Source organism: Coccinella septempunctata, chromosome 4 (assembly GCF_907165205.1).
Source record: "Coccinella septempunctata chromosome 4, icCocSept1.1, whole genome shotgun sequence".
Classification (NCBI taxonomy): domain Eukaryota; kingdom Metazoa; phylum Arthropoda; class Insecta; order Coleoptera; family Coccinellidae; genus Coccinella; species Coccinella septempunctata.
The window spans coordinates 38,232,404-38,244,847 of NC_058192.1; the positions used below are offsets into that span (position 1 = coordinate 38,232,404).

Sequence of the window (12,444 nt, forward strand, 5' to 3'; positions counted from 1 at the left end):
GAATTTAGCCCATCAGGCAGATGATTGTAAAGTTTAGCTCCACAGTATAATGGAGAATGCTGAAATTTAGTTGTTCGATGCCTTGTGATATATGTATTGTATTCAGAACATTTATAATAGAATTACTGTTTTTATTAATATATAGTAAAAAATTAAGAATGAAAATCCATGGTACAGTAAGAATTTTGTGACTCATGAATAAGAGTCTACAAGACTCCTTTGGTTTTAAATTGAAAATAAGTCTAATTTTTCTTTTCTGCTCTATGAAGACTGCTTTGATATCAGGCGATTCACCCCACAGTATCACATTATAATACAGGTGAGAGTACACTAGTGAATAGTATACTCCCAACAACAAGTTCGAATACAAGACACATTTCAAAGATCTTATGGCGAAACAAGAAGAATAGAACTTCTTACTAACATGATCAACATGATACCCCGAATTCAGGGGGTATCATGTCATATAGGCCAAAAAACTACACAGAGATGATTCTAGTACAACAGATGGAAAGTCTAGAAAGAGACTTCGCTCCGAATCACGAGCTTGAAAGTGAATGAGGTTTGAGGTTGGTTTAATTAATATTCAATATAAGCGAGTTTCTATCGCACCACTCACAAAAGATTTGCATCAACAGCTCGCACTTTATCTCAAGATCAGACAGATCAAAATCTTAATGACCATAAATAAAAGAGGGAAATTTTTTTCTATATAACTCGGTAAATCGTTTATAAAAATAGTGAATAATAATGGGCCTAAAACAGATTCATGAGGGACACCCATGACTGCAAGATATTTACTGGAATCATGTTGATCCACATTTACATAGAGGCATCGACCGATTAAGAAACTAAGGCACCCACTCCAGAAAAACACCCCATATGATACAGGATGTCTGTAAACAAATGCAAAGTACTTAGGGAGATGATTCCTCGATGAAAATAAGCAGGGGTAGTTCCTATAAATTTTTTTCAAAAGCGACCTCCCTTCCAAGATACAGCCTTTGGAAGGCGATGGCGAGTTGACAGTTTTTAATTTTTTTTTTACGGGTTCTAAAAAACATTAGATAATAATATAACTATACATAATATGAAGCACTTAGTAGTTCATACATGACAACTAACATATATAAAAAAGTTACAAACCCAAATCCAGCAATATAGGTGTCAATTGATCTATGAAATCAAATGTTCCAGGATGTTTCATCAAGCCACTTAATTCTGTCTTCAACTTTTTGCGTACTGAGTTCACTTGTGTAGTGCTGAGAGTAGGTGGTAAATTTTTATACAAACTTATGATGGCAGTCACAACTTTAGACATAAACTCAGCTCTTGTTTTTGCTAAATTAGTCAATACTCCCAAGCAGGTCAATAAGTTGGCACTACTAATGTGTGTTGAATTATGAAATTTCAATAAAACTTCAAATAAATTGCTAAAAATATAGAATAAATGAATTGTTATGAACACTAGCATTTATTACCATTACCTAGCTTCTTCTTCAAGTTTACGTCTCCTTGCAATTTTGAGAGTAAGTGGTACATCATCCAAAGAGAAATCATTTTGTTTCCTATTTTCCACTTCATCTGGATAAGTTTGTAACAATATAACACATTCCAGGAACTTGACTGCACTTGTTCTTATACCATCATTATCACTATCTATCATATTAGCAATTTCTCTTTTGATTTGATTTAACTGAATCCAAGCTTCATTCATATCCTCTGTTATATGGGTAGCTTTACACAGCCAAGCTAACATTCTTCTATATATCGTTATAGTTGCCTGAATAACTCTCTTTTGAACAGCAATACATTCATCACACAGAAGCATGTACAGATTCACAATTACAATTGGTAAGTATGTTTCCTTCATCTTACTGAAAAACATAATAAAATAAAAAGAATCTTATAACTACCTCTTCAATCTGAAAAAAAAAATTTCTTTACCACAATTCTTCAATAAATCCAACTAGTGCTTTTTTCAGATCACCACTTTTATTGGTGGTGAAATTCAATACATGAGAAAGATATTTGGGTAATAAATTTGGCGATTTCCTCAGGAGCATCTCTTGTATCTTAAAAAAATATTCCAACTTATCGGTATTACTTTCGATCAACCCAATATCATTTAACCATTGAACAAGCTGAAAATTTCCTTTGTATAAATAAGCTAAGGATGGGTAATATATGAGATAGAAACTTTTCCTCTGCAACAGAAAAATCGCTAATAAAATATTCAAAATTACCGTCTGATCATCTGCAAATTCACTTGTTTCGTCGGAATCCATCGTTTAAAAATATTGAGTGCGAGTTCTTTCATCAAACACAAATAATAGGTCCAATACAGAGACACTTCTCTCTCTGGAAATATTACAATTTACAACAACAAATAAATGTTAATCAAAGATTATAGAGAACTCTACTCTTTGATGTTAATAATGTTAGATCAAAGAGGAAAGTTCCTCTTTGGTTAGATGCATAGACTTATAAGTCTATGGTTAGATGTAAGAACGAGGAGCTAAATGCTCATACTCGTACCGGCGTTGCCACGTCTGTCGTCTACTTTTTAAGCCACAGAACATTTGAAAACTGTCAACTGTTCATCTCTGACAGCCTGTCAACTCATTTCACATGTCTTATTTATTTTTATTTTGTTATCAGAGACCGTTTATTATTTACATTTTTCATTAATATTCTTTGTGAAATTGTGGTAATAATTATATCAGAAAATCTGTATTGAATAGATGACCAATGCAACACAAATAACAGGGTTGCAATCACTTACAACATGATTAACAACAAGAAGTTTTCAGCGGAACGTTAAATTAAACTGATATATCTACATATAACAACATAAGGGTCCTGTAACGTTCCTCGAACAACTGAAGAACATTAGAATCATTACTTGGAAGACTGAACCTGGTCGAAAGACCCTCTCGGTCAAAACAAAGATTTGGACCATTATAGGCCCCTCCAACCTTCTAGCCTCACAAAAATTGTGGAGACAAGCAAAAGCGTCATTACAAGTAAAACTCCTCACTTGACGAATATTTTCGTTGTTTCAAGGTATAAAAGAGTGGTATTTAACTTCATCTAGAGCTCTAAGAATATATATTTGGCAATCTGTAATAGATAAATAGATATATGAAAAGTAAGTTGATATTAAACTTTTGATATGATAACTATCATCATCATATATCAAGATTTCTGAATTAACTATAAATTTTCTTTTAGTGAATACAAAGAGTACCCAATTTATTGAAATTTTGAAAACAAATCAAGAAGTGGCGGATTTTATTCCCAGAAGATAAGCCAGATGTACGAAAGCATTCAGAGCGTAGCAGCCTACAAATACTTTATAATTAGCCTTTTACCTAGGTTACTCTATAAAATATTTGGAACATAATATTCAAGGAAAGTATTTCACAAAAGGGTTAGCACAGATGAATTGATGTATATTTAGAGAAGGGAATAATGACCAATCTGTAATAAAATACTGCTTTGAGGATTGTGAAACTCTGGATTCATATGGAATGCGTCTGGTAGACCATTGTTCCTGGCCTTTATTTCTACAGCGTTTGTACGGGTAATAAGAGATGGAATGAATATTTTCTCAAAATGTAAATACGTAATATTATGTAATTTAGTTGTATTAAATATTCTTGAAAAGATGCACTGTTTCATTGAAAAGGTGTATTCAATATAGGTATATATAAAACAGGAACACTATAGTAGTAGTAATAAACTTTATTGAAACAATGTTTCCAAGGGTTAACAACTCAGGTCTTCCTGCCCAGGAACACTATAAAAATATAATCGATACAAAATAGAACTAGTTATAAAAACAGCATAAATATAATGAGTATAAATAAAAATATAACTAGTATAAGTCAGCTCTCCTAATAATAGCAGTTTTGTTGTCTCCTCGTCAAGTAATTTGAGTGAAGCTTCTTATGCTGAAATACAGAAATTTCTTCCGGAATAAAAAAAAAACTTAACACTGTTTCCTCGGCCTCCACATCCAACAACACAACGAGAAAATGGCATAATTATTCACTTCCTGCTAATATACTGTGTGACTTTCCCAAGATATTGAATACTTTCATTACCATTACTGGCATTAATAACGCACATTTAACACTAAAGAATCACTAGGATTAACACCACCATCAAATTAAAAACCAAAAATAATGCATTTCAATGTACGTATTTTAAATAAAAGTAAAATAATATTCCAAATGATGTGTTATTTTTGCCTACACAACACCTCACAATTTTATTTTGACATCTATCTGACAGCTGGTTGAAGTTTCAGTACCGAAGTTGACAGTTTCAGTATGAGCAAAGATATCTTTGAGTATGAGAGGTAGACGTGGCAACGCCGGTACGAGTATGAGCATTTAGCTCCTCGTAGATGTAAGATGTCTAAAACCAAAGAGCTAAAACCAAAGAGGAAATCTTTGCTAAAACACTGGTGTGTGCACTTGTCACTTTTTGCAAGCATCAACATTTCAGAAAATCGGGGATATTGGATCAGTTTCGTGGCGGCGCCACCATGTCATTCGCTTCGTTTTATCCTTGTTCTGCCAAAGCTAGTGAGCTACTCTCTCGTTTTATTTTGTTTTGCGTTGATATCGAACCATAGACATAGAGACTCTATGTCTCTATGTCTATGTATCGAACATAGATCAACGAATATAAAATATGAACTGGCCCGTTTTGTCAGCTGTTGCGAAAACGAATCTGTCAATATTTCAACACTATCGAAGGTTCGAAGGAGTATTTATTATTATTATTCTTCTTCAAGATAATTTCCGTTTCACAAATTGAATTCATGAGGGGGTAATTCAATATGATTTTAATAAAATACAGTTGATTGGTCAAATATCCAATATATTCAGTTGACGGAAAGGGAATTTCCACTATATCTACTCATGAAGAATATTTGAAGAACAGACTAGAATAGATTTATGTATTTCTGTTTCTCAATACATGTTCACAATTCACATTACGTATTTCCAATAAAGTTTCTTTGAAATATTGCTGAAGTTGCCATAAAACTTAGCTATATCCGTACCGAATGTTCTTTCATCTGATTTGGTTCTGCCTCAAATTCTATCAACACCGAAATCTAAGCTGTAGTTCTTGATTGTCATATTGAATAAATGAATGTTCTACACTCCTTTCTCGAAACTAATACATTTTCAGACACCAATAATCGCTTATAAATACAACATATTCGTAAGTCGTAGGAAAGTATTCAAATTATTTTCAAATATCAATTGACAATGCTCTGTCAAATTCTGAACAGCGCTACCTACAGTGGGAAAAACGAAACTGATCTCATATCCCCACGAAATTAAAAACAAAATCGAATCAGTGAATACACCAGAGTTTTAGACATCTTAGGGTACGTTCATACTGAAGATGCATGGATGAGCGCGGTGGAGGTCGCGGTCGCGATCTTTACATCGATATCAAAACAAACCTTCATATTCTAATGGGACCGTACATACCAAGGATGTTTCACCCGTTCACCCTCGCCGCTTATCATCGCGGTTTACAGCGATGTCGATCGCAGATCAAAATAGTTTGATTTTATATGGCGATCGAGCTATTGCCGCGAGGTACCTCGCACGCTTATTGGAGCTCTTCAAATCACGTGACATTCACCAGGGTAACGTATTTATTTTTCAGTTCGTTTGAGTATCAAATCCGTGCACTCTCTCTCTATATGCCGTGCTTCGTGACCCTCCGATGATATAACCTAATCTCCAGAGACAAGACTCTTTCCCTTTCTCTATGCTAATCTCTATAATCAACTCTTACTAACATAACTAAGGGTACGTTCATACCGAAGATGCATGGATGAGCGCGGTGGAGGTCGCGATCGCGGTCGAGGTTTACATCGATGTCTGGCAATACATGTCAAAGATGCTTTCCTTTCAGTCAAAGCTCACAAACGCAGAGCCGGAGCGAGGGCGTGGCGAGAGAGGCGGTCGCCACGGGCGCTAGCGATCTGGGGGCGCAAAATAAAAATAATAAAAAAACAGTATTCTCTCCAATTGAATATTTTTCATTTAATATTTAACACAAAACATAATATTATAAAAATATGCCAAACACATTATACATATGTGTGTGAATTAAATCAATGTGAACGTAAACGAACACTATACAGGTGGAATTGTAAACAACGTCCGCAGTCCACAGCATGGACTGGAGAATAATAATCAAATACTTAATAATAATAAATTATTAAGATATAGTCCACACCATCAGTCTGAAAACAGAATGCGTCTCCACAGCCTTCTAAAGAACGTCTCTATTGACGGCTGTGGCGTCGCATAACAACGCGATAACAAAGGCCATGTCGAGATCTACTTACAAAAAAACTATCGGAGACCGATTGAGGCGCAAAACCTTAGCCGATTGAGGGTATTTCCTTCAGAACATAGACAACAATAGCTCCTGGAGAACTGGAGAGCTGGTAAATTATCACAGATAGAGGTTACAGAAGAGAAAAAGAGAAGAAAAATAAAATAGCCTGGAGGAGAAGCTGATGATGAAACATTTTAATTTTGACTAGAAGAATAAGCTGAAAAAGGACCTCATTCAAGTATTGAACTATATTTCAGTGCAACTCGAAGAAAGATTCAGTGTTTTGCCAGAAGTTTCTGAAGACAGCTTTCTCGAGGGAATATGTTTGCAAGGGTTTCTACTTGGCGAATTAAACAAGAAAGCATTGAAGTATAGTCCCGATTCAGATCCATACAAATTTATGTCCACTCAAAATATTCTTGACTTTATCAGTAACTACAGCTGCCACAGCTACATATTAACGTTCTTTCAACAAATTGAAATTAGTGAAAACCTATTTAAGGTCTTTAACTGGACAGGAAAAGCTGACTTATTTAGCATAGCAGTCCCATCAATAGAAAAGAAAAAGAATCACGACATCATTGATATTCTTGCAGAAACCAAAGCAAGAAAAGTCAAATTATAGTTCATTTTGAATGCATGTTATTGTTATTTCGTATCCCTTTTATTTTGATTTTATTTGTATTAATTTCTTTAAAATAGGAATGATTTTTCCCAGCAAAAAAAGCTAGGTATTCGATTATGAAAGATAAATACAAATCAACATAGAAAAGAGAATTTCTTAGGGGCGCATTAGGAGAATTCGCCACAGGCGCCAGAATCCTAGTTCCGGCTCTGTTTGATAGGCAACTTCAACAGTTTTCGATTCAATTCCGATTTGCTTTCAATTCACTTTAAAATTAAGAACTGTAGGGAGGAAAACAATACAGCATAGCCTACTACCTAATTCTAGTAGGCTATGGTTATAACCAAAGAGCATAGACCCAGAGACAGTTTGTCTCTGGTACAGTCATTGAACCATTGAACTCTATGGGAGTTCAATGCATAGAGTTCAATGCATTGAACTAAAGAAAGAACTCTATGGGATCCCATAGAGTTCAATGCCTAATGGGCCATAGATATAGAGTCTCTATGTCTATGTAGGCTGTGGTCCGTATATACACTTTGGTTACTTCTGGTTAGTAAGTGGTAGTGGGCGGTCCGTATATGTCGAATTCCTGACAATTTGGTTCAATATCAGTCACCAGAGTAACCGCTCTGGTAACTTGCGGTTACCAAATGTGTATATACCATTGAACTCTATGGGAACTGGAATGGCATCGCGATACAGGCAAAATGAGGAAGAGTGAAAGGGAAGAAGTAGAGCAACCTTTCTCTCTCGCACGCCGTTGCTATTAGCAACGTAAACATTTCAATGTGCGGGAATGAAAGAATGAACTATTCGAACTGAAAATATTTAAAGGTTTGATACTGATTGGAAAAATTCACTTCTTTCTCTATTTCCCAAATTGTTCAAATCTTTCAACGAGTCGGTTCGTACTAAAAATATTTAATCATTAGTTTGTCATTCTAATCGAAATTTCTAAAAATTTTGCACTTTTTTTAGTGATTTATGATGTTAATCGTAATTTCCTGAATTTCGGGAACGAAATTTTTAATAATCACCCTTGCAGCCTTGATGAATCAATAAAATAGAAGCTTTAGAGTAATTTGAATATAAATATTAATTATAATCTAGAGGCAAGAATATGAGGAAATGATCTTCTGAAAAGCCTCGGATAAAGCTTTGGAATCATATGAAAAGCGGTGTCAGCGAAGACAGAGTTGTCTCTGGAGCAGAGACAGTCGTCTCTGGTGTCAGTGCGAGAGATTTTAAATATTCCAAATAGTTCAATATATAAAAGGAATCATATCAAAAAGTAAAGAACAAAATTGCTGAAATATTTTTATTCAACATAATTGGGACAAAAATGTTACATTTGCTTAGCAATTATTAAATAAAATTAATTTAGTCATTTTCTGACGAATAGTAGAGGATCCCCATGAAGTTCATCATTCATTAATTTTGATTGATGGAACATTCTACACTAGCCCTAGTGCACTCTTCATGGTCGAAATAAATCCTAAAGCGAATGTCTTTCGATAGTGAAAAAGAATGTTGGTATCATCAATTTCCAATGATTCTAAATATTCTATAGTTTCACTGAAAATTTCCTCAACATACCTCAGGGAAAAAGATCTAATTGGAGCTTTAAACCCTCTCCGAACAGATTTCTAGAATTAAGAATGTCAAACACTCTATCAATTTTTCTAATGAATTCAACGGTAGTGGCACTATCTTCAAATTGTAAGTTCTTACATTTGTTATCAAGAAATTCCATAGCATCTGCTACCCCATTACTCATTGTTTGAGTAGCTAATCTGACATTCATAATTCTATTTCTACAATTGATATGCTGAGATGAAAGGGAATTAGCCAACCTTAGACCTTCCTCCATTTGAACTTTTTCTAATTCCTTGACAAACTGCCAAGAAATGTTTCTTGTGGGGGACTGCAAATTGTTATTGCAAATGTATTTCTACGGATACCAGTTTTTCCTTCCTGTAGCTTTGGTCCAAAGGTATAAAGTAAAAGGTTTTCAGAGAGGGAACCTAAAAAAATGAAAAACATAAGGCATAATTCCTAATTATTTACTGCTTCTCTCCTTTTGTGGATTCTCACTTCTGTAAAACTGTTCAGGATGGATTGGTTTATGTGATACCAACACTTCACATAAAAAATATTATATTATATTTATGTCCCCTGCATTATGGCATCCGTTTCCAACACAATACTGGACCATTGTTGTTATGAAATTCTTCTTATTCAAAATGTTTTTTGTTACTGCAAAAACCACTTTTGTAACTCTGGGAAACACATAGACTTAAAAAACAATCACCAAAAAACTATATTTAAGCTTTGAAAAAGCACAAGAAATTCTGTTCAACAGCTAACTTGACTTGATATATAGACATTTTTCGAGTTTCTTAGGAATGTAAATCGGAAGTATATGGCTTCTAAACAATTTATCACCATGATTTTTACTAAAATACTGACAAAAAGACATTAAACTATGTAATTTAAAATTTATCTACGAAAATGACATTTAAATTTAGGTTATAATAGTGTAAACAAAAACACGCTAGAGAGAGAAAGGTTGCTCTACTTCTTCCCTCTCTCTCGGTCACAATTTTCGACGAATTTTGCTACCTACGAAGCCATTCCAGTTCCCATAGAGTTCAATGGTATATACGGACTATGGAGAGTAGAGAGAAGGAGAACGATCGCTGCTTTGAGACCACAGATTTTTTGTCCCCTAAAATATGTACCAATAGTAGTAGTTCATGCTTTTGCCAACAGGCGCGCTGGCCATCACGAGAGTGCAAAATTTTGTTTACACAAATCAAATTGTAGTTGGCTCGTTGGCTGAGTGAACTGTTTCCCTGGTGACAGATGATAGGAATATTATTATTGTCGATTTTTGATAAGAGAACAACATATGACCATGGTGAAATGTTGAAGCGTGCGCTAGTATAAGAGTGTTTTGGCATCGGAAAGAAAAGGAGAAGAGATAAAATTTCCGAGAGCATTTTTGAGAGAAAATTGGAAAAAACCTTATCTCAAGAATCAACTCCCAATCAATTTGTGTTAAGAGCACTTTTGCGATGAAGATATCAAAAAGATGATGGATTCATTATAAACGAAATCGAAATTGTCATCCCTCGTGAGAAGTGGACTCTTCTGAATTAGAATATTTCACCAATAAAACTACATGGTTCAGAAGTAAATATTCTTGAAGAATTTTGTTGGCATAACATAATATATGGTTTATATCGGTTCTCAGCTGAGTATTGGCAAAAGAATCTACTCTAATACCTAAGTGATAAATCTGAGACTGCTACCTTTTGTTGTCTTGATGTGTACTGCTCCTCACTACGGATTTATATAATTTTGAAGATTAGTAAACCAACTAACATAGCTGCTTTCAATAAACAATGATAAACAAAAGTAGGTACAATTTTTTTGATCAGTGATTTCTTTTGAATTTCATTGATTTCGACTTGCATTTTATTGCATATAATTCAGAGAACTCATATTCAATATAGATTTGAAGAAAGGTATTTGAAAAATCATCAGAAAAACCACGATGACACATAACCTTAAATAAAATGAAGGCTGTTCATTTCAAATTGACGCTTGAATCCCCACTCCTTATCGATACCCGTTGTAATCGCAGCGACACCTATTTTCCCCGTTTTTGGAGACACATTTTTAGTACGGCGATCGTTCTCCTTCTCTCTACTCTCCATAATACGGACCATACGCGTAATGGGCACAGTCCATGTCTATATCATTGAACTCTATGGTTCCCATAGAGTTCAATGGTCTATATGTCTATGGGTTAGGTTAGGTTAACTCATAGAGAAAAAAGGCATTCTTCCTTTGTCTATGGGTTAACTCTTTGACCCAGAGACTTTCTCTATGCTTTGACTGCTACTCTGTAATCTGTGGCTTTGACCCTACATTACTTGTTGTAATCACAGATTACATCTGTAACAGAGACAAACGAGACGGTTAACTTGGCATTGAAATCTGTCCCATTTTAAGGAATTCGTGCATTTCTCTCTTTCTTGTATAAGCTTCCATAAGTCTTTCTTCGTTTAATTATGGGAAAGCGTTTGTAGAGGTCGCCCCAGTAGGAAACATTTCGTAGTTGTCACATGCGTCATTTGACAATTTTGACATGACAGCTTTGAGGTTGTGTTTATGTTTACTTGTGTAAAAATTCGCATGATTTTCAATTCTTTTCTGTTTATTCCAAGTTTCGAGGTTGGCTTAGTTACCAACCAAAGTTCTGGAGTTATTTTGACAATTTGAAGACAATCTTCCAAGATAGCAAAATGCCAAGATTGCTTTATTTACTTTGTGGTGGTGATGAAACAAATGTTCAAAAATTGCATAATTTTCCCCGTAATCTTGCAAGGTGAGTTAATAAATAATTATTGCTAAGGTTTCTCTGTTTCTTAAACCAAAGAACTAATAATGTCTTCCGTAAATCTTATAGAATGATATGTAAAATAGTCATTATAAGCATGGTCGATCTATGAATGGAATCTTTTTTGCAACGTGCTAATATTATTGAATTTTCAGATCTAAGGAATGGCAAGAAATACTAGGAATGGAATTCACCGGTGAATCTCTGCATTCATTCAAGATCTGCAATAAGCATTTTTCACCAGATTCATATATGGATCTAAACAGATTCAAGCTTCACAGATCTGCAGTTCCTATTCCTTGGCAAACCTCTCCAAGAACTATTAAGACACATGAAGTAAATATGGAATTCCATCTGTAGAATCTGAAAAAGGTATTTGAAAATTGCGATTTTGTGTATACGCCCTTCTGTCACGAAACCCTTCATATGATAACACATAACATTTCAACTCATTCGCAAAAGTTTTGTTTCTTGTAGTTGTTGAAAAATAGTTATAAACTGTTTCAGAAATTATGACTGAAGTGACTGTGGCAGCTTTGGATGATCCAAGCCCTAGCTCAAAAACCCCAGATTTGGCCACACCAAGTATCAAGGAAGAAAATATTCAGAAATTTTGATGCACTTTCAATAATGGACAGTACATACACCAAGAAAAAGGCAATTAATAAGAATTATTCATAGAAGGGAAAACAATCTGAGGAAGATTAAAACCTTATGTAGGGAAAATCCCAAGATTTAAAAGCTCTCACAAATGTGTGTGAAACTAGTGTGGTATGTAAAATTGTGAAATTAATGAAATTAGAAAAGAGAAAAGACAGTGAAAAGAAAAATAAATATAATTCAACATTGAAAAATTTCAAATTCATTAATTTCACATTTTCCATTTATTTTGTATTTCATTTGTAAAATAAAATTTACCTATTGTATATATACATCCCAGCAAACACTGAAATCCAGTCACTGTACAAAAACTGTACTTCGTTGCTTCAATTGACTGCAGTGACGGTAATGCAATAACTGCACAAAA

At 34.4% G+C, this 12,444-nt stretch overlaps 2 protein-coding genes across 3 annotated transcripts in view; one reads left to right on the forward strand and one right to left on the reverse strand.

Annotated features, from left to right (window-relative positions):
* LOC123312494 (symplekin) overlaps nt 1-2,433 on the reverse strand; it is a 72,566-nt gene extending 70,133 nt beyond the window's left edge. Inside the window, exons 1-4 of one of the 2 annotated variants that reach the window (XM_044896947.1) lie at nt 2,247-2,433; nt 1,951-2,144; nt 1,488-1,877; nt 1,147-1,433 (exon numbers count right to left, since the gene is read on the reverse strand). In XM_044896947.1, the coding sequence (XP_044752882.1) occupies nt 1,147-1,433; nt 1,488-1,877; nt 1,951-2,144; nt 2,247-2,288 (913 nt within the window). In that variant the 5' untranslated portion in view covers nt 2,289-2,433. Of the gene's footprint in view, nt 1-1,146; nt 1,434-1,487; nt 1,878-1,947; nt 2,145-2,246 lie in introns of both variants that reach the window. The other variant, XM_044896946.1, reaches the window with a different exon arrangement.
* Nucleotides 1-12,444, forward strand: part of LOC123312503 — a 416,804-nt gene that overhangs the window by 214,267 nt on the left and 190,093 nt on the right. The gene's annotated exons all lie outside the window — the stretch shown is intronic.